The sequence below is a fragment of the Martes martes genome (genome assembly GCF_963455335.1).
Source record: "Martes martes genome assembly, chromosome: 9".
NCBI classification, from domain to species: Eukaryota; Metazoa; Chordata; class Mammalia; order Carnivora; family Mustelidae; genus Martes; species Martes martes.
The window spans coordinates 238,667-258,594 of record NC_137896.1 but is presented as its reverse complement, the minus strand read 5'-3'; the positions used below and the strand labels follow the sequence as shown (position 1 = coordinate 258,594).

Below are 19,928 nucleotides of genomic sequence, written 5' to 3'. Positions count from 1 at the left end.
CGAGGTGTGTCGGCGGCGCGCAGGTCTGCGTATGCAAAGGGTGTCTGCCCGGCGAAGGGGCGACCTCGCACACCTGGGCACGGCTTCAAGGACAAGTGACTCTGGGCACCTTTAGGGGGTCCAGGCGTCTGGAGGGGCCTCCGAGGCAAGGAAATAAGGAAGTGATCCTCCCCGCGGGGAGGGAGGGGGCGGGAGAGGAGCGTCCTGCCTGCTCCTGGGATGGTCTGTCCAGGGTCAATGGCCAGACCGACCCCCCTCAACCATTTCCCTCCATTCTGCTCCCTCAGCTTACGGACTCACCCCTCCGTTCACGCGCTCTCCAGAGCTCTCTCCCTCCAACGGGCGCTTGCTTCCCTAGACCCCGGCTTGACCGCCCCCCCCCCCCACCACGCGAGCTCCGGGAAGGCCGCCAGGCAGGGTCTCTCCCTTCCCTCTGTGGCCCGGACTCTGACAGCGCCCAGGAGGCGGCCCTGAAAGCCGTTCGGCTGGGAATGGGGGCAGCGAGGAGCCCCACGGAGGCCGCAGCAGGCCAGGGGGATGTGTTGGTTCCAGGGCTCCACGGGAAGGGCTGGGGGCCGCCCTGCTCGGGAGGCCGGAGGCGGTGGCGCAGCAGGAGCGCAGGTGCACGGAGACGCGAGTGTCCCCCCGGAGCAGGAGCACGGGCCGTCCGACCGGCGCCCGAGCCCGCGACCCACTCTAGAGACTCGCGCGGCGGCCGGCACGGGGTCCGGCACGCCGCCTGCATGACTTATTCCCGCCAACTCGCCTTCCGGGGGCTGCACCTCCGCCCTCCCCGCCACGTTCAGGGTCTGGCGGCGGCGGCGGAGCCCGGACCGGGACCCGGGCCCGAGCCGCGGCTCCGCAATCTGGGCGCCGAGAGCTCGAGCCCGCACACCGGGGCACACGCAGACGGGTGCGCTCACAGTCGCGACACGCACGGCCCCAGCAGCCGTCCGCGGCCGTCCGGGGTGCGGCTCCGCCGGACGCCTTAGGGCCAGCCCCGGGGCCAGCCCAACTCTGAGGGGAGGCGAACGGCTAGGCCTGATTCCGAGGGGTCCTGGGCGGCGGGGGTGCTGGGGGGGGCACAGGTGCCGCGCGTACGGGAGTACGTGCACGCAGTACGGGCGCGCAGTGAGGACGGCGGCCCCGGGCTCAGTGCTGAGGTCCCGCAGGGCTCCTCGCCGAGGCTGTAGCTCCTGCACATCTCCAGCAGGGCCGCCCGCACACCTCCCCACGGCCAGGCGCCTCGCGCATGCGCCTGTCGCATCCCCTCGCCGCCGACGCGGCCGGAAGTCGCTCTTCAGGAACTTCCGCCCGGCGGACGGCAGGGTGGGCGGGGCCTCGTGCGCCTCGCGAGCTCTGCTGCCGGGTCGCGGGTGACGCAGGTCCCGCCGGCGCTTCCTGCTGACAAACCGGGGTGGTCAGTGGTCTTTTCGGCCTGCGGCCGCGGCTTCCGTCCGGTCCCTTCCCGGCCCCTCGTCATCACCGGCGCCATGAACAAGAAGAAGAAGCCGTTCCTGGGCATGCCCGCGCCGCTCGGCTACGTGCCGGGGCTGGGCCGGGGGTGAGGCCTGGGGCGAGCCGCGCTCGGGGGGCGGGGGCGCGCGGCGGGCCCCGGGGCGGGGCGGGCGGCGGGCGGGGCTCGCTCCCCGCGCTCGTCCGGGGGGAGAAGCACGGGCGCGGCTCTGTGGCTGCGCTTCGGGGCCAGGACGGGGCCGAGGAGACGGGAGGCTCGGCTTCAGCCGCCTTCGGTCTCTGAGATGCGAGTGGGCGACTCCTCGAGCTGTGGGGGAGCCCCGTGGGCGCCCACGTCGTCTGAAGCGCGAGCCGTGCTTTGCCTGCGCTGCTGCTCGTCCTGCGGCGCGCGGAGAAACGCTCAGCCCCGGCCGGACGGCGTGTGCGAGGCCTGGGACCGGGTCTCCGGGGCCTGGCGCGCGCAGGGCTACCGTAAACTGTCGAATAAATGAGCAGCCGCCGTCGTTCTGTCTGGTCATTGAGTTGTTTAGGACGAGCATTGGGTTTCCTTGCGGGGTGTGGTATCAGCCTCTGTGGGGAACACACGGTCTTACTTGCGGACACCTTCTTCCAAGGGCCTGCAGTCTGCTAGGAGATGTGCGAGGTTTGCGTTATTAAGTCCACAGAGAGGAGCGGAGTGGGACGTCTGGGAGTGGCAGCCCTCAGGGAATGCTCTGTGGGGCCGTAGCGGTGGAGCCCCACTTGGTAGAAGAGCTGCATTTAGGGATGCAGAAACGTGCTAGGGTCAAAGGAGAAGCTGACGTTTTGTGTGTTGGGTAGTTAAGAAAAAAAAGGCCCGGCAGGGAGGAAGAGGAGGGACTTTCAAAGAGTTTGTGCGACTGGAGTGTTGGGGGGGGGTGGGGTCGAAGGGGCCAGAGCTGCAGGAGAGACTGAGGCTTCGATGCCGAGGTCAGAGCTGGGTTGAAGCTACCCTGGAGGCAGGGTGGCTAACTTGGTTCCCGGCTGTGATGGGAGTCCAGGTTTGGGGAGGACGGGTTTCACAGGTGGACTCCGCAGAACTCAACGACTGATAGGGTGGAGAAGGAGGGCAAGGGAGGGAAAGCTGAGGCAGTCGCGCCTGCCACGGCTCTGGGACAGCCCCACAGCCGTCAGCTGAGACAAGGCAGGGCCTGTGCAGGATGAACACAGAAAAGGAATTCCGACTGGGTCAGGCTGGGTTTGAGGGCCGGTTGGGGGAGATGATCAGCAGGTTGTTAGGAATGGGAGACTGGACGTTGAAAGGAGGGAGGGCTGATGCTCTGGTGAGTCTCTTAAGGAGAGTGTGGGGTGGTGACCTCCTCAGGGTAGGTCACAAGTTTCTCACCTGAAGAGAACATGCTGGTCATGTTGGAGAGCACAGCGTGCCTGGTTCGCTGCTCCCCGGATCCTCGGCAGTTTCTCAGCGACGTTAGAGAAAGAGGTGTTAAGTGAGGACTGTGGAGGGAAAAGTAAAGGAACAAGGTCACCCAGGTGAATGGGTGTCTTGGGGTCTCCTGCAGTGCCACTGGCTTTACCACCCGGTCAGACATTGGGCCCGCCCGCGATGCAAATGACCCTGTGGATGACCGCCACGCGCCCCCAGGCAAGAGGACCGTCGGAGACCAGATGAAGAAAAGCCAGGCTGCCGATGACGATGACGAGGATCTGAATGACACCAACTATGATGAGGTGACTTGTGGTGCACCCCAGCCAGGCTTCAGGACGGCCAACCAGCTCCTTAACCAGCGTGCTCGGGGAGGCGGACGCGTCTAGGGTTTCAGCCTGTTTCCAGGGTGTCTTCAGCAAAGTGTGAGAGGGGAGCAGGAAGTCAGGGAAAGAAATGTGCATTTTGTTTCTTCAGGAGAGATGCTCTGGCAGCTGGTCCTTGATGCAAATTCTTTTTTTTTTTTTTTTTAAGATTTTGTTTATTTATTTGACAGAGATCACAAGCAGGCAGAGAGGCAGGCAGAGAGAGAGGAAGGGAAGCAGGCTCCCCGCCGAGCAGAGAGCCCCACGTGGGGCTCAATCCCAGGACCCTGGGATCATGATCCGAGCCGAAGGCAGAGGCTTTAACCCACTGAGCCACCCAGGCGCCGCCTTGATGCAAATTCTAAGTGGCATTAGTGATGATACTTGATGTATTTTGTCTCCGTGCACACTCTGACATCATTGGGGTTTGGTCAGTTGAAGTCTCCTTCAGATGTGTTCCGACAGAAGTTTTGCTCAGAGATAAAGATGTTTAAAATTTTAATTCTGAAGTGATTGAAAACTTCCAGGGAGCTTGCAAAAATAGTGTAGGCAATTCCTGCGCACCCTCCACAAGCTTCTCCTCGTCTTACGTGGCTTTAGTATAGTTACTGACACGGCAGGGTCATCTGCTCTGTGGGTCTTACTGAGCTGCACCGGTTTTTCGCTGGTGCCGTTTCTGGTCCAGGACCCTGCATCGCATGTACTTGTGTCTCTTAGTGTCTTCCCATTGGGGGAGCCCTTCCATCTTTCATGCCCACGACGCCTTTTTTTTTTAAAGGTTTATTTTTATTATTTTTTAGAGAAAGAGAGCGCATGCGCACACACAGTTGGCAGGGGCAGATGGAGAAGGAGAGAGGATCTTTTCTTTTAAAACTTTTTATTAGTCACCATAAAGTACATTATTAATTTTTAATGTAGTGTTCCATGATTCATTGTTTGCATATTCCATGGACCCAGTGCTCCATGCGATCCGTGCCCTCCTTAATTCCCACCATCAGGCTCACCCATCCACCCCCCCCCAAACCCTCCAGTTTGATTCCCAGAGTCCATAGTCTCTCATGGTTCCACTCCCCCTCTGATCGCCCCCCTTTAGTTTTCCCTTCCTTCTCTTAATGTTCTCCATGCTACTACTTATGTTACGCAAGTAAAGTGAAACCCAATGATAATTGTTTTTCTCTGTATGACTTATTTCACTCAGCATCATCTCCTCTAGTCCCATCCATGTTGATGCAGATGGTGGGTATTCATCCTTTCTGATGGCTGAGTAATCTTCCTCACGTACATGAACCACAGCTTTATCAGTCGGTCTGTTGAAGGGCCTCTTGGCTCCTTCCACAGTTTGGCTCTCGTGGACATTGCTGCTATGAGCATTGGCGTGCGTGTGCCCCTTTTCACTACATCTGTATCTTTGGGGTAAATACCCATAGTGCAATTGCTCGGTTGTAGGTTAGCTGTATTTTTAACGTTTTGAGGTACCGCCACACTGTTTTCCAAAGTGGCTGCCCCACCTTGCATTCCCACCGACAGTGTGAGAGTGTTCCACTTTTCGGGGAGAGAGAATTTTAAGCAGACTCCCTGCGGATCCCACAGCCTGATGTGGGGTTCCATCTCATGATCCTGACATCATGACCTGAGCCAAAATCAAGAGTCAGACGCTCAACCAGCCCAGCCACCCAGGTGCCCCTTACCCCACCCTCTAGCCCCGTGGCACATCTGTAGAACACTGGTGAGTCGTTTTGCTTTCCCTCATTTGGGGTTGTCTGATTGGAAACAATTATTCAGCAAGCATTTTCTTTCTTTCTTTTTTTTTTTTTTTTTAAAGATTTTATTTATTTATTTGACAGAGAAAGTAAGAGAGCACAAGCAGGCAGAGCAGCAGTGGGAGAGGGAGAAGCAGGCTCCCCACTGAGCAGAGAGCCCGATGTGGGGCTCGATCCCAGGACTCTGGGATCATGACCTGAGCGGAAGGCAGACACTTAACGACTGAGCCACTCAGGCGCCCCTAGCGAGCATTTTCTAATGAGAAGTGTTCTTTGTTTCTGCTCGAGGGGATGGTGTTGGAGGAAAAGCTGACTCTTGGTGTTGTTTTGTGCTTAGTTTAATGGCTATGCTGGGAGCCTCTTCTCAAGTGGGCCCTATGAAAAAGACGATGAGGAAGCAGATGCTATTTATGCAGCTCTAGATAAAAGGATGGATGAAAGAAGAAAAGAAAGAAGGTAAGAGAAATTAATGCCCTTTACACTATGATCACCCAACTTTATTTATCTGTCATTTTTTACCTATATTTTTTAAAAGGAGATTTTATTTATTTTGAGAGTGAGAGAGAACATGAGAGAGTACAAGTAAGGGAGAGGCAGGGGGAGAGGGAGAGCAGGCTCCTTGCTGAGCAGGGGGCCCAGCACAGGGCTTGGTCCCAGAACCCTGAGATCACGACCCAAACCAAAGGCAAACGATTAACTGATTAAGCCGCCCAGGTGTCCCTATTTTATTTTATTTTTTTTATTTTGTCTTATCTTATCTTATTTTATTTTTTTAAGTGGGCTCCACACCCAGCATGGAGCCCAGTATGGGGCTCAAACTTACACCCCTGAGATCAAGACCTGAGCTGAAATCAAGAGTCAGACAGTTAACTGACTGAGCCACCCAGGTGCCCTTATTTATTTATAAAGATTTTATTCTTTTTTTTAAAGATCTGACTTATTTATTTGACAGAGAGAGACAGCGAGAGAGGGAACACAAATAGGGGAGCAGGAGAGGGAGAAGCAGGCTTCCCGCTGAGCAGGGATCCTGATGTGGGGCTCGATGCCAGGACCCTGGGATCATGACCTGAGCCGAAGGCAGATGCTTAACGACTGAGCCACCCAGGCGCCTCATAATGATTTTATTTTTAAGTAATCTGTACACCTGTGGGGTTCAAACTCACAACCCTGAGATCAAGAGTCACATGTTCTCCTGATGAGCCAGCCGGATACCCCTGTATTTATCCAACTTTAAAAGAAAGTTTTGCTTTGGTATATTTCAGACTCGGACAAAAGTTGCAAGCATAGTATGTGTGTCTGCTCAGCTCTCAGGCAACCTGGATCTTGGTTTGTGGCAGCCACACTTGGATAAACACTAGGCTACTGGAGAGTAATCTTAGGGACTAGAGTGGGGAGCTTAAGATTTCTGTGGCTTTCCAGAAAGGGATGGAATTTGGGGGATTATTCTGACCGCAAGTGAGGATTACTATCTTCTTTGAGATGGGTGTAGTAGTGTTGATTAATGTATATTAAGTAATTAGGAAGTTCAGTGAAGGTGGCAAATGAATATGTAAATCCTCTCAGGCAGGGCTTGTGTCTTGAGAATGTCATTCCACACATCCATGTTGGGACACACCTGTGCGGATTTAGGCTGGGCTGGTGGGGACAGACTGTATTGAGCTGGAGGGGGCAGGTGTCCTCTGTCCTCGGGAGCCTGCTTAAGAGAAGACTTCGAGGCGCTCATGTTTATCTATGGGGCTCTCAGGTGGGTGTCTTGCACTGAACTTTGGTCTAGCAACTTTTTTTTTTTTTTTAGAATTTTTATTTATTTGACAGACAGAGGTCACAAGTAGGCAGAGAGGCAGGCAGAGAGGGAGGGAAGCAGGCTCCCTGCTGAGCAGAGAGCCCAATGCGGGGCTCGATCCCAGGACCCTGGGACCATGACCTGAGCCGAAAGCAGAGGCTTTAACCCACTGAGCCACCCAGGTGCCCCGCAACATTTTTTTAAAAGATTTTATTTATTTACTTATTTGAGCAAGAGAGCACATGCAGAAGTGGGGGTTGAGGGGTGGGGCAGAGGGAGAGGGAGAAGCGGACTGCCCGCCGAGCAGGGAGGCCGACACAGGTTCCAGGACTCTGAGATCATGACCTGAGCCAAAGTCAGACGCTTAACTGACTGAGCCACCCAGGGGCCCTGAGGTTTAGTAGATTTGTTTATTGCTGTTACCTCAGCTCCTGGAGTGGTGTTTGTCTTCTCCAAGCACGTCATTTGTCCTAATACGTTCACGTGCCTGGGATTTTCCTTTTACCTTATGGGAGAAAACGTAAATCTCAGTGTTAGGAAGTATTAGCCATATGGGTCACAGTAACCACAGATTTCTTGTGAGTGCCTAGACCTGGTCCTCTATCGCCAGAACGCAGCAGCTCTCCATCCCTGAAGACCAGGTGCGTGGGTGATGAGGCAGCCCGTTAGTTCTGGCACGAGGAGCAGAGAGCTGTCTGGAGAGGCACACGGACTGCTTGGAAGCGGCAGAGGCAGTGACAGGCAGAAAGTCAGATGGGCAGCTGGGACAGTGGGTCAGCTTTCCGGAGTCTCCATAAGGTGGCCTTACTTTTGGAATTTTGTAGAAGTTTAAAGCTGTAAATAAACTCATGTTCAAATACAAGTATTTGTATCAGAGTAAGACAACTTGTTTTTTGTTTTTTTTTTGATTGGTTTTTTTTAAAGATTTTATTTATTTATTTGACAGACAGAGATCACAAGCAGGCAGAGAGGCAGGCAGAGAGAGAGAAGGGAGGATGCAGGCTCCCCGCCGAGCAGAGAGCCCGATGCGGGGCTCCATCCCAGGACCCTGGGACCATGACCTGGGCCGAAGGCAGAGGCTTTAACCCACCGAGCCACCCAGGCGCCCCACAACTTGTTTTTATTTTAGTGAGTCTCTGCCTCCTTCCGTTTGGTGAATAACCGAGTAAGTGTGGTTGTGGACGTGCACTTCGCTGCCTCCGATGCAGCTGCTGAGTGTGCGGGGCTGCGCTTCCGGTGATTTAAATACGTGTGATAAAATGACTTTTTCTTAGAACGGGATTCCAGTATTTCTAACGCGTGCACACGTTTTACTTCCTAGGGAGCAAAGGGAGAAAGAAGAAATTGAGAAATACCGTATGGAACGCCCCAAAATCCAACAGCAGTTCTCGGACCTCAAAGTAGGTGGATGGACATCATGCACCTAACCTACTCAGCAGAGAATTGGGTAGAATTGATGAGACTTGACTAACTTTGCTTTTTTGGTCTTTATTAAATTCAGATGGGAGAGGAAGGTTCCTGCTTTAGTGTGTTTAACTTTGTATGTTATGTGTGCAAAAAATGTCCCTCTCCCTCCACTGAAAAAAAAAAATGGGACATGTGAACTTACTTTCTTAGTAACTTTAACTCTGTTTGTACATAAAGTCTTCCGCACTATATCTTCTGGGTTTTGACAGAACAATTTACATTTGAATGAAGTAGAGCAGATCCAACAAATTGAATTTCTAAGTGAAGTAGATCATTTCTGCATCAAAATTCTTTCTAAACCATGACAGTTTGGGGGGTTAGGGGTCAAGGAGAGCATAGTTTTTCTTGTGGATATGAAATTTTGCCAGAGAATAAATGTTTTGGGGGGGAAAATGTTTCCAGAGGAAGTTAGCAGAAGTCACAGAAGAAGAGTGGCTGAGCATTCCTGAGGTCGGCGACGCTAGGAACAAGCGTCAGCGGAACCCACGCTATGAGAAGCTGACTCCTGTTCCCGACAGTTTCTTTGCCAAACATTTACAGACTGGAGAGAACCATACTTCAGTGGATCCCCGACAAACTGTGAGCATCAGGAGAGGAGGCGAATAGGTCTTTAGTTTTGGTGGGTAGTAGTGGGAGCCGTGGGTGGTGGTAGACTAAGTGTATCTGTAGTTCAAAAGCTGAGCTGTGCAGAGTCTGTGCGGCCGCAAGTCTGTCAGGCTACAATGGAAAGATGGCAGAGTTGATAGGATTCTTCTGCATGAAGATGCAATCCAGTGTTTTTTGTCCTCCCCGCCCCCAGCAATTTGGAGGTCTTAACACACCCTACCCAGGCGGACTGAACACTCCATACCCAGGTGGGATGACACCTGGATTGATGACACCTGGCACAGGTGACCTGGACATGAGGAAGATAGGCCAAGCAAGGAACACGCTGATGGACATGAGGCTGAGCCAGGTGAGTCTTGTCATGCAACTTTTTCCTATAGATTAAGAAAATTGTTTTCTGATTATAAAACTGATCTGTGTCAGTGGAAAGTTCATCTTTCCAAGTCCTTTATCACAAGGTAGCAGGCTTGTGACGATGTAGTTTCTTGTCCCATCATAAAGATCGGCGGGACCCCACATGCAGATGGGTGCATGTGTCCACCCCCAGCTCCTGCATGGGTGCAGTGTGGCCCGTGTGGCACTCCTGCCCCCCTCTTGGGGCTTGAGGATTGTTGCAGCTGACAGAGGGCAGCCTGGGAGGCAGGCTGAACGAAGGCGCTGAGGCCAGGCTGCGTGCCCGCTGTTGCTGAAGCTTAGTCCTTCCGTCCTTAACGCAGAAATCAAGTGCGTGTCTCCGTCCACAGTGGAATGTCACTCAGCCATACGAAAGAATGAGATCTTGTCATTTACAGCAGTATGGGTGGGCCCAGAAGGTGTTATGCTAAGTGAAATAAGTCAGAAAAAGATAAATACCGTATGACTTGATTTATGTGTGGACTTTAAAAAACAAAACAAATGAATAAGCCCACCAACCAAAAACCAGACTCTGAAACAGAACAGATTGGTGGTTGCCCAGGTGGAAGGGGGGCGGTTGGGTGAAATGAAGGGGGTTAAGAGGTACAAACCTCTGCTTATAAAGCATGTCATGGAGATGGAAAGGGCAGTGTAGGGAATATGGTCAGGAAGGTGGTAATGTATGGTGACCGTGTTTATGGGGCGAACACTGAGTAATGTATGAAGTTGTCAAATTGTTGTTACCTATTATTCATTGTCTGTTAATTATGCTTCAGTAAAAAAACGTTGAGTGCACATAACTTTCTGCCTGCGCTTGAGCGAATTGTTCAGTTCTTTAGAAGACTCTTTCTAATTATGACATGCACACCAGAAACCGTGAAGCAAAAGACTTTCAGATTTGATTTGGATACAAGTTAAAAACTCATGTGTAGTAGAAAGCACTGTAAAGTCAGAGCACACAGACGGGGAAGAAGAGTGCTCGTGTGCTGGACCGCCCGTGGCGGACTTGTGCGTGTAGCTCTGCTGTGCACACGCAGATGCCTTTGCACACACTTAAGGGAGTCCCAGGGCTGCTCACCACACCACTAGGGCATGAAATGGGTGTGCAGTGGGAGCTTTGTGTTGAGTTATTTTAAGAAAAGCTTTCACATGGACGTGGGAAGGTAGTGTAGTATTCAGCCATTACTGTTTGAGGCAGTGGGAAACTCGTACATTTTTTTTTAAACAATTCTTTTTTTCTTTTTTTTAAGATTTTATTTATTTGTTTGACAGACAGAGATCACAAGTAGGCAGAGAGGCAGGCAGAGAGAGAGGAGGAAGCAGGCTCCCTGCTGAGCAGAGAGCCCGATGTGGGGCTCGATCCCAGGACCCTGATCATGACCTGAGCCGAAGGCAGAGGCTTTAACCCACTGAGCCACCCAGGTGCCCCAAACTTGTACATTTTAATTGAGTTTTTACTGTACTTGAATTTTTTATGAGCAAATATTTTATAATAAAAATAGGTAGCTTGTAAATTTAAAAAACTGCAAGTTTTTATGTTCCTGGTTGTGTACTTTATAAATTGGAAAGTAGTTCAGTCTTTATGGGTATTGTGATTTAATCTTTGAGGGACTTTTTGGGTTTTTACTTTTTTTGCTATGACAGTATTTTGGTGACCCTCTTGTGATTCTGTCATTTAAGTAAACATTGTTGTAGTATCTTTAAAGTGGAATTGATGGATTTTTTTTTCACTTAAATACTAAATTGTCTCTTGGCATTTCAGAGTCTGCGAGCCCTGAGTTGAGGGCATCGCTTTTGTTGTCCTCATTGATCTGAGGGCAGACACCTGTCCCCACTCCTCTAACAAGCAAGCTCGGTTTAGTTTTGGGTTTTGTTAGTGGTGAGATCGAGCATCTTTCCTAGTATGTTAGTCAGTCTTTGGCAGTTCTGTGACAAGCTTTTCTTTGGTCATTTGCTCTGCCCATTTCCCTCCTAAGTTTGTTTTGATAAGAATTATCATTTCTGGGGCGCCTGGGTGGCTCAGCGGGTTAAAGCCTCTGCCTTCAGCTCGGGTCATGATCCCAGGGTCCTGGGATCAAGCCCCGCATCGGGCTCTCTGCTCAGCGGGGAGTCTGCTTCCCTTCCTCTCTCTCTCTGCCTCTCTGCCTACTTGTGATCTCTGTCTATCAAATAAATAAATAAAGTCTTTAAAAAAAAAGAATTATCATTTCTTTTGCATGTGTCTTTGTAGTTGTTACTCTTCTAGACTTGTTTGTGGAATGTAAAACAGAACTTCTTCATTTCTTTTAAGATTTTATTTATTTATGACAGAGATAGCGAGGCAGGGAGCACAAGCAGGGGAGCCGGAGAGGGAGAAGCCAGAGGGCTACTGCTCAGTTGCTAGAGCATGTGACTCTTGATCTGAGGGTCCTGAGTTCAAGCCCCATGTTGGGCACAGAACTTACTTGGCGGGGTGGGGTGGACGGGAACAGAGCCCAGAAATACGGTCGCCTGATCTCGGACAAAGGAGCAAAGGCCGCGTGATGGAGCAAGGATGGCCTCTTCCTCAAAGGTGCTGGACGTCCCCGTGCAGACTCACACCCTCTGCTGCTCTAGCGACTGAGCCAGCCAGGCGCCCCTGGCTCTCTTCTGTCCCACTGATGTATTTGTCTAGTGTTTCAGCATCACACACACTGTCTTGGTTTCCGTGGCTCCGCAGTAGGTCTTGAAGTCGGGCGGCGGTAGCCCTCTGGCTTTGCACTGCCCCAGGGTCGCCTTAGCTCCGGCAGGTCTTTGTTTCTCTGTGGAAGCGCTAGAATCAGTTTGTCGCTATAAGCAGAATGGCTTGCTGGCATTTTACTGGGATTGCGTGGGTTCTGCCGATGAAGATGGGAAGAACAGACATCTTAATGATGTGAAGTCTTCCTGTCCAGGAACCTGGACCGTCTCTCCATTCATCTGGTTCTTTGATTTCTTTCATCAGAGTTTTGTAGATCTCCTCTTGGAGATCCTATGTATTTGTTAGATTAATACGTAAGCATTTCATGGTTTTGGTGCTAATGTAAATGATAACTGTGTTTTTAATTTCAGATTCATTTTATTCGTTGCTGGTATATAAGAAAATGACTTTTGGGGCGCCTGGGTGGCTCAGTGGGTTAAGCCTCTGCCTTCGGCTAGGTCATGATCCCAGGGTCCTGGGATCGAGCCCCAAATTGGGCTCTCTGCTCAGTGGGGAGCCTGCTTCCGCCTTTCTCTCTGTCTGCCTCTCTGCCTACTTGTGATCTCTCTCTGTCAAATAAATAAATAAAAATCTTTTAAAAAAATGACTTTCCTATATCAACCTTGTGTTCTGTAGCCTTGCTAAAATCGTTTTTATGTTGATTCTTTGGGTTTTCCACATCAACAGTTACCTGCAGACGGAACTTTATCTTTTCCATCCCAGTCTGTGCCACTTTCCTCCTTTTCTTGTCTTGCTGTATGCCCTAGCACTCTCTGCCCATGTTCTGTTTGTGGGTTTTTTGAAGTTTTTTATCATGGTGATTTTAAGACTCACAGCCGGAGGGAATGGTATAACGAATTGCTGTTTGATAATCTTTTACTTTATAATTCCTAGGTTTCACTCGTTTTAAGTAGACTTATGTTAAGTATTTTTTGTGGGGTCTTTATGATTTCTTTTTTAAAAATATATATCTTTGTCTTATAGATATGAAATTTGTGATCACAAGCTATTGTTTGAGTTCTTGTTTTCCTCCTTTTACAGTTTCCATGTTCACTGGGGATCAGAATTGTGGGCGGGGTTCCAGGGGCCTCTGGGCACTTGGTTTTGGGCATCTTTGACTCTCTGCAATGCACTTGGCTTGGCCTGTGTTGTAGGTGTCTGACTCGGTGAGTGGGCAGACTGTGGTCGACCCCAAAGGCTACCTCACGGACTTAAACTCCATGATCCCGACCCACGGAGGGGACATCAAGTGAGTGCTCTGTGGAGCTGGTGGGGTTGGGCGGGGCTCAGGTTGCCTAGAATATTTTGGATTTTATTTGAAAGATAGGCAGCCAAAATGGGATGGGGGTATTCTAAGAAATGCATAGTGAAATAGGTTTATCCTGCACTTACCTCTGTGTGCGTTGTGGGCACTGACTGTGTTATGAGTGATAGTACAAATCCATGTGCATGCTGAGCTAGAAAGCACCTTGCTAACCGTGTCCTCCACTGCTACTTCTATCACTTCGACATCAGATTTGACAATTGCTACGTTGGTGCCTGCGTTCTGGGGATGGGCACGTCCTCGACAGTGTGGCGGCTGACCCTGTCTGCTTTCTCGCCCTCGCAGTGACATCAAGAAGGCACGGCTGCTCCTCAAGTCTGTTCGGGAGACGAACCCTCATCACCCACCAGCCTGGATTGCGTCAGCCCGCCTGGAAGAGGTCACTGGGAAGCTGCAGGTAGCGCGAAACCTCATCATGAAGGGGACAGAGATGTGCCCCAAGGTAAGGCCTGAGTTAGGGCATTTTCCTGGAAGGCTGCACGGTGCCAGCCCCTCAAGGGACCCTGGGTGGCTGTAGTAGGTGGGACACCCGGGGGATGTGAACTTAAGGTAGACTCACCTGCCTGCCTTTTGCTGTTGGAACTGCAGACAGTAGGACAGTCAAGAGGAAAGGGGAAAAAGTGGGGAAAGGCTTTTCCTGCTTATTTTCACTTAGAGTGAAGGCCCACCTATGATTAGTTTAATGCCAGGATAACCTTAACAAGAAGCTAAATTGGTCAGCTTTTCCGGCCCACCTAATGTAAGAAACGTGAAGATTAATGTAAGTCTTAGGAGACTCTTCCAGCACTTTTTTGGGAGGTAGAGTGACTAGACAAGCTTTGAAAAGTGCTCTGATAACCTCTAAAGGTCCCTCTCTGTTGTGCGGCCTGGGGTGCCCTTGGCAATGGAAGATACCCTCTCCGAATACTTGGGCCAGGACATCAGGCCTCAATGAGGACTTCCCAGGCCATCGCACAGCCACGTGCTGATAGGTTTCCGTTTTGTCATTGGTTGACCTGTCGCCCTGAAGGACAGTCTGTGTGCTTCTCTCATGGTGCTGTTGTGTGTCTCCCCGACTTGGGGACACGGAGGTGCTGTAGCTGCGTTGCCAAGTAGTGACATTACCGGGGTCTCTGGTGCAGGTGTACTTGAGGCCGAGCTGACGGACTTTGGTGTGATTGTAAACTTGGGACCATGGTCTGATGAGCCCGGCCCGTCCCTGAGGCTCTGTCTCAGCCTCCAGCCTGCGCCTCTACTTCCTGTTCCTTTGTTTTGCCCCACAGAGTGAAGATGTCTGGCTGGAGGCAGCCAGGTTGCAGCCCGGGGACACAGCCAAAGCTGTGGTGGCCCAAGCTGTCCGTCACCTCCCACAGTCTGTTAGGATCTACATCAGAGCAGCAGAGCTGGAAACGGACATTCGTGCCAAGAAGCGGGTTCTTCGGAAAGGTGAGCCTCTGTGGGGACGGCGTCACCAGCAGGTGCCTCTGGGGCTGTGGTCCCCAGACATAGAGTCCCCAGGACCGTATAGGAGATGCTGCTCTCGAGTTCGTTCTAGAGCAAGTGGGGGTTAGAAGGTTGATGAGGAGGAAACCTGTGCAGATGGCGTATTCTGCTTGAACTTGGGGTGTGGGTCAGATAAGGTACATTGTGTGGGATTGAGGGCAGTTTCCAGTGAGGGCTCCAGCTCTCATTTGTAAGTTGTGTGTTTGAGTAAAACATTAGAGAGGTATGACATCAGGCCATGCAGTGTTATCACACCCGGTTTCTTTGTTTGACAGAGGCCAGGTGGAGTCCCCCTCGCGTGTGACCCTGACCGTGTGTGCTTGTGTGCATTCATTCAAGTGTGTGTTTCTCTCTTGCGTCTGGTTTCCTGATTGCAGCCCTATGACCCATTAAATACTCAGAGCCAGTTTCTTAAAACGAGGCCAGGAACAGAAAGTTAGCACTGTCTTGGTTTATAGAAATCATCTTATCTTGGGGCACCTGGATGGCTCAGTCAGTTGGGCATCCAACTTGTGGTTTTGACTCGGGTCATGATCTCGTGATCATGGGGTCCAGCCCAGCCTTGCGTGGGGCGTCTGCCTCAGATTCGTTCTCCCTCTCCTTCCCCTCCGTTCGTTTCCTCTGTCCCCCCCTTCTCTCTCTCTCGAGTAGATAAATTAATAAAATCTTAAAAAGAAACGAAATCAGGGGCGCCTGGGTGGCTCAGTGGGTTAAGCCTCTGCCTTCGGCTCAGGTCATGATCCCAGGGTCCTGGGATCGAGCCCCGCATCGGGCTCTCTGCTCAGCGGGGAGGCTGCTTCCCCCTCTCTCTCTGCCTGCCTCTCTGCCTACTTGTGATCTCTCTCTGTCAAATAAATAAATAAAATCTTTAAAAAAAAATAAAAATTGAATTAAAAAAAAAAGAAATCAACTTCTCTTTTTTCAGCCAGAAAAATAGTTCTTTAATGACAAACACATTAAGCTCTGGGTAATTAGCATTATTTATTTAGGAAAGCTCTCCTGAGTCTCGCCTGCCACGGTCTCATGATGAATGGTCAGAATGTCTTTGTGGCCACGCCTTTTTCACCACCAGATTACCTGGGTTCATTTCCAGCTGGCTTCAGATTTGGAGAGGGGAGTGGGCTCGGAGGGGGGCTGCGGGCAATGTTGAGTGATGACTTTTCCAGGACGTCCCAGATCTCTGGGGCAGTGGCTGTCCTGGCTCTGTTTCCCTCAGAGCTGTGCTGAGGTGGAAAGAACCCTGAGTCCCCAAGCCAGCCTCTGTCCTTGCCCCCCCGGTCCTTAGAGTACTTCCAGAAACAGCATTCTTTTTTCAGGTGCCCGGGGCTAAGCCAGGTGCTGCCTTATTTAGTGCTTCACTTAGTTCTCAGTGAAAACAGCTACTTCCAGCAGTGACTTAGGACGTCCTGCCAGCCCTTCGTCGCTGGCATGTGAGCTCTGGGTCTCAGTTGGGTGCTGCTGACATCTTAGTCCTTTGTTGGGAGAACTTGAGCTTGGGATGCTAGTTTGATACATGAAGAGGGCGAGTGACCTTGAGCATGATACCTGACCTCTGAGCTGCGGTGTCCTTATCTGTAATGGCACACATGGGCCTGTGGCTGGGCCATTGGCTGCTTCTTGTCAGTTCAGCTCACCACAACAAGGCATGAAGCTCTATGTTACTCTGTAATTAATACAGTCCTATAAAAGTGAGGGTATTTTACCCCCAAACCCTATATTGTGGTGTGCAAAGCGCAGCAGCCTCCAGCGGCTATCGGTGTTGGGTCACCGTGAGCACACAGTGCCTGAGTGTCCTCCCTGCCAGGGTGGGGGTGGGGGAGCTGGAGGTCGTGGCTAAGCCCCTCCTCTGCTGGCAGGTAGATCTAGTTCAGACTGGTCTTTCCCATCTGAGCTGCCCCTTCCGCACCAGTGCATGTGGCCTGTCCAGGTAGCCTTCAACACGGTAGCTGCCTCCCAAAAGACCCTGGGTTGGCGCTGGCTTGGCGCTGGGTCGGCACTGGGTCGGCTGGCAGCACTTGGCTTTACCTTCAGTGCCCGGGATTGCTCGTGGGTCGCCAGCACAGGAGTTCCCACTGTTTCCCAAAAAGTGGACACACAGGTTCCTTGGTGTCATACCCATCTCTGGGTGAAGTTAGTGACTCTCTAAGTTCAGTCCCACGGGCACGTTCTGTACCCTGGAGGCTGAATTACGGAGTTCACTTCCACTGATAACCCCGTGTTCAGGCAGAAGGAGGGTAGAGGCGGAGTCGTGAACGTGCGTCTGCAGAAGCAGCAGGACATGGGCAGTCCTGAGCCTTCGTTTCTCTGGCCGTTCCTGGGCTGGAGGTTAGCGCCCTCTGCTAGCCGCGACCTGGTCAGGGCTCTTTCCGTGGACCAGGGGCTCAGACTGTTGTTCCTGCACGGGCTCCGTCCTCAGTGCTCTTGCTTTCTCGGGCTGCTGCACCGCATGAACTAACCCTTAGGAGTGCGAATCTGGAGCCAGTGCTTGGGACGCTCTGGACTCTCGTCCCCCAGGACACCGTGGTAGCTCAGTCTCACCGTGGGAGTCCGGGCCCCGCTCTCCAGCCAGGGCCGGTGCACTGGCGTCAGAAGACGGAGAGGTGGGCGCCTGCCTGGGCGTTCAGTGTGGCAACGCCGGGGCTCTGCGCCACGGGAGGCGCATCCTCCGTCAGGAGGAGGCCTCCTGACAGCAGAGCTCATAGGTATTGAGGCGGGAACCAGCTCTCCCACTGGGTTCTGCTGTGTGGCCTGGGGAGTGCTTGGGTGTCACTGCTTTTTCCCGGACCTGTGTGAACCACCACTGTAGGGTTTTGGTTTGGTTTGGTTTGGTTTTGCGTCCTGTACGGTGGAGGCCCGTTGCTCCAGGGTATTTCTCCCAGCATGTTCTGACTGCTCAGCGCTGTCCTGCTGTTCTGCTAGGCCTTGGCTCCAAATGATGGGGCTGTGTAAGGCCAGGCACTCCCACGGCCGGAACCCTTTGCTGCACGTCTTTGTGTGAGGAAAGTTTCTTGAACACGTGACGGGGGTGTGGTGCTGGCTGAGGTCTGTAGGCAGGGAAGGCGCCACCAGGAAGAGCTGGGCTCTGCCCCTCCAGGTGGAGTGGGTCCAGGATATCAGCCTAGGCCGGGGACTAACTAGGGAACGATTCTCTGGGCAGGGACTTGGCTCAGCAGGGGGCTCAGCGGCATCATCGGGTCACCCTTGGGAGGGAGTCTGTGAACCCCGAGTGGCCCTCGTGATCCTGCTCCGTGTGCACAACCCCGTGGCGCGGGTGGGGGCCGTGTGTGCCCAGAGGCCCGCCAGCTGCTGCCGCCGGAGAGGGGGGCTTGGCGTATCACATCCTGGCTTCAACCAGGTGTCCTCAGAGGCCCTGTTCTGTCCCTCATTTCGTGAGAGAAACTTTGTGGGTCTACAGGCTCTGCATTATTAAATCTTAGGTCTGTTTCCCACATGCTTGGCCCTTGCGCTTCTGAGGAACAGGAGTCCTTTGGGATCTGCCTTAGAGGTGCCCTGGCCTCCTGACGGTGACCCAAGCTGGGCTGTTCTCTGTCAGCCCACCCCCGCCAGGGGCGCACTAGGGGGCCTGGCCTTGCTCTCCCCTAATACTCACGTTGCAGAGCTCTGTGTTTATCTGCCTCTTTGGGGCTTTTTGGTGAATTGTTTGTGAAGAAAGGGCTCTTGCTTAAACAAAGGTTTGGAAGTTTCTGGACTGCAGAAAGTGGTAGCTTTTCTGGATGTCTGTCCCCCTTCCCTGATGTCCCTCCATGTGCTGGCTGCCTCTGGGCCACCAAGGGAGTCCACCTGCCGCAGAGCCCATGAGGCTTGGCTGCCGTCAGCATGATGTCACCGCACAGTGTGCCTCGGGGGCCAGGAAGGAGCTTGTGCCCAGCCAGCCCTCCGATGCACACCACCCTGGAGAGATGCATATCCCAGGGCCACTTCTGTTTTCTTTTCCTGTGATTTCTACACACACACACACACACACACACACAACCTGCCTGGCCCTTCACGCAAAGGGGGTTGCCTTCTTGTGGTTGCGTCGCTTTGTTTTGTGACGTTGAGTTCCAGGCCTGAGTGGGAGCAGAGACATTGCACAGCCCCTGTGTCACCTCCTGTTGTCTGCTGTGCCTCCACCTTGCTTACGATTCAGGGTGTTCCGCCTTGGTCTTGGTTGTGTCTGCCCCAGATGTGAGGGGACCCGTATAAAGGGCAGGTGGACAACCTGGACCGGTGCCAAGGAAGGGGTCTTCTGACCCTGCTGGCCGGAGTGTCCTCTGGGACATGAGCGTCCTGCTTCTGCTTCTGCTTTTCTGTGACCTGGTTTCTTGTCTGACCTTTCCCAGCCCTTGAACATGTTCCAAACTCCGTCCGCTTGTGGAAGGCGGCCGTTGAGCTCGAGGAGCCTGAAGACGCTAGAATCATGCTCAGTCGAGCTGTGGAGTGCTGCCCCACCAGCGTGGAGGTGAGTCTGCTGGGCACTGCCCGAGTCCGAGTGCGGCGTCCACAGTGGCATCAGCGGAGCACCGAACTGTGACTTCTGGGCCCGTGAGGCAGCGGGAAGTCACAGGAGGCCACCGGGTAACACAGCCACCCAGCACAGTGACCGCTGGCTGCGGCCCGTCACGCTTCTGGTGGACGTGCAAAATGGAAGCTTAGCCTATCTCTGGCCACTCCAGAGCTCTCTCTGCGGGGCGGTCTTTTTCAAGGGCCAGTCCCCCATCAGCTCAGAGTTTGTAAATGGGACCTGAACAGTGGAGGCTGATAGGAAATACCGATCGATCTTTCTCTCAGCCCAGTATGAGCTTGGCTCGTTGTCTCAAAGCTGGTTGGATTTCTTTTTTTTTTTTAATTTTTAAATTTTATTTATTTATTTTTAAGATTTTGTTTATTTATTTGACAGAGACAAAGAGAGAGAGAGACACACACCACAAGTAGGCAGAGAGGCAGGCAGAGAGAGGGGGAAGCAGGCTCCCCGCTGAGCAGAGAGCCCGATGCGGGGCTCGATCCCAGGACCCTGAGATCATGACCTGAGCCGAAGGCAGAGGCTTAACCCACTGAGCCACCCAGGCACCCCTGTTTGGATTTCTTTAGTTTCAAACATTCAGGTTCACGACATTCTGTGCAGTGATTTTTAGTCTTGGTTTTATGATATCCATTATGTCCTTAATTATC

General features: G+C 52.4%; 1 protein-coding gene across 1 annotated transcript in view; it reads left to right on the top strand.

Moving 5' to 3' along the window:
- The first annotated feature begins 1,331 nt into the window (after nucleotides 1-1,331).
- The window catches only part of PRPF6 (pre-mRNA processing factor 6), a 39,287-nt gene continuing 20,690 nt past the window's right edge, over nucleotides 1,332-19,928 (top strand). Inside the window, exons 1-10 of the mRNA XM_080813163.1 lie at nucleotides 1,332-1,564; nucleotides 3,015-3,183; nucleotides 5,341-5,459; nucleotides 8,108-8,186; nucleotides 8,656-8,832; nucleotides 9,053-9,208; nucleotides 13,105-13,199; nucleotides 13,560-13,716; nucleotides 14,537-14,699; nucleotides 19,100-19,218. Coding sequence (XP_080669289.1) covers nucleotides 1,494-1,564; nucleotides 3,015-3,183; nucleotides 5,341-5,459; nucleotides 8,108-8,186; nucleotides 8,656-8,832; nucleotides 9,053-9,208; nucleotides 13,105-13,199; nucleotides 13,560-13,716; nucleotides 14,537-14,699; nucleotides 19,100-19,218 — 1,305 coding nt within the window. The 5' untranslated portion in view covers nucleotides 1,332-1,493. The remainder of the gene's footprint in view (nucleotides 1,565-3,014; nucleotides 3,184-5,340; nucleotides 5,460-8,107; nucleotides 8,187-8,655; nucleotides 8,833-9,052; nucleotides 9,209-13,104; nucleotides 13,200-13,559; nucleotides 13,717-14,536; nucleotides 14,700-19,099; nucleotides 19,219-19,928) is intronic.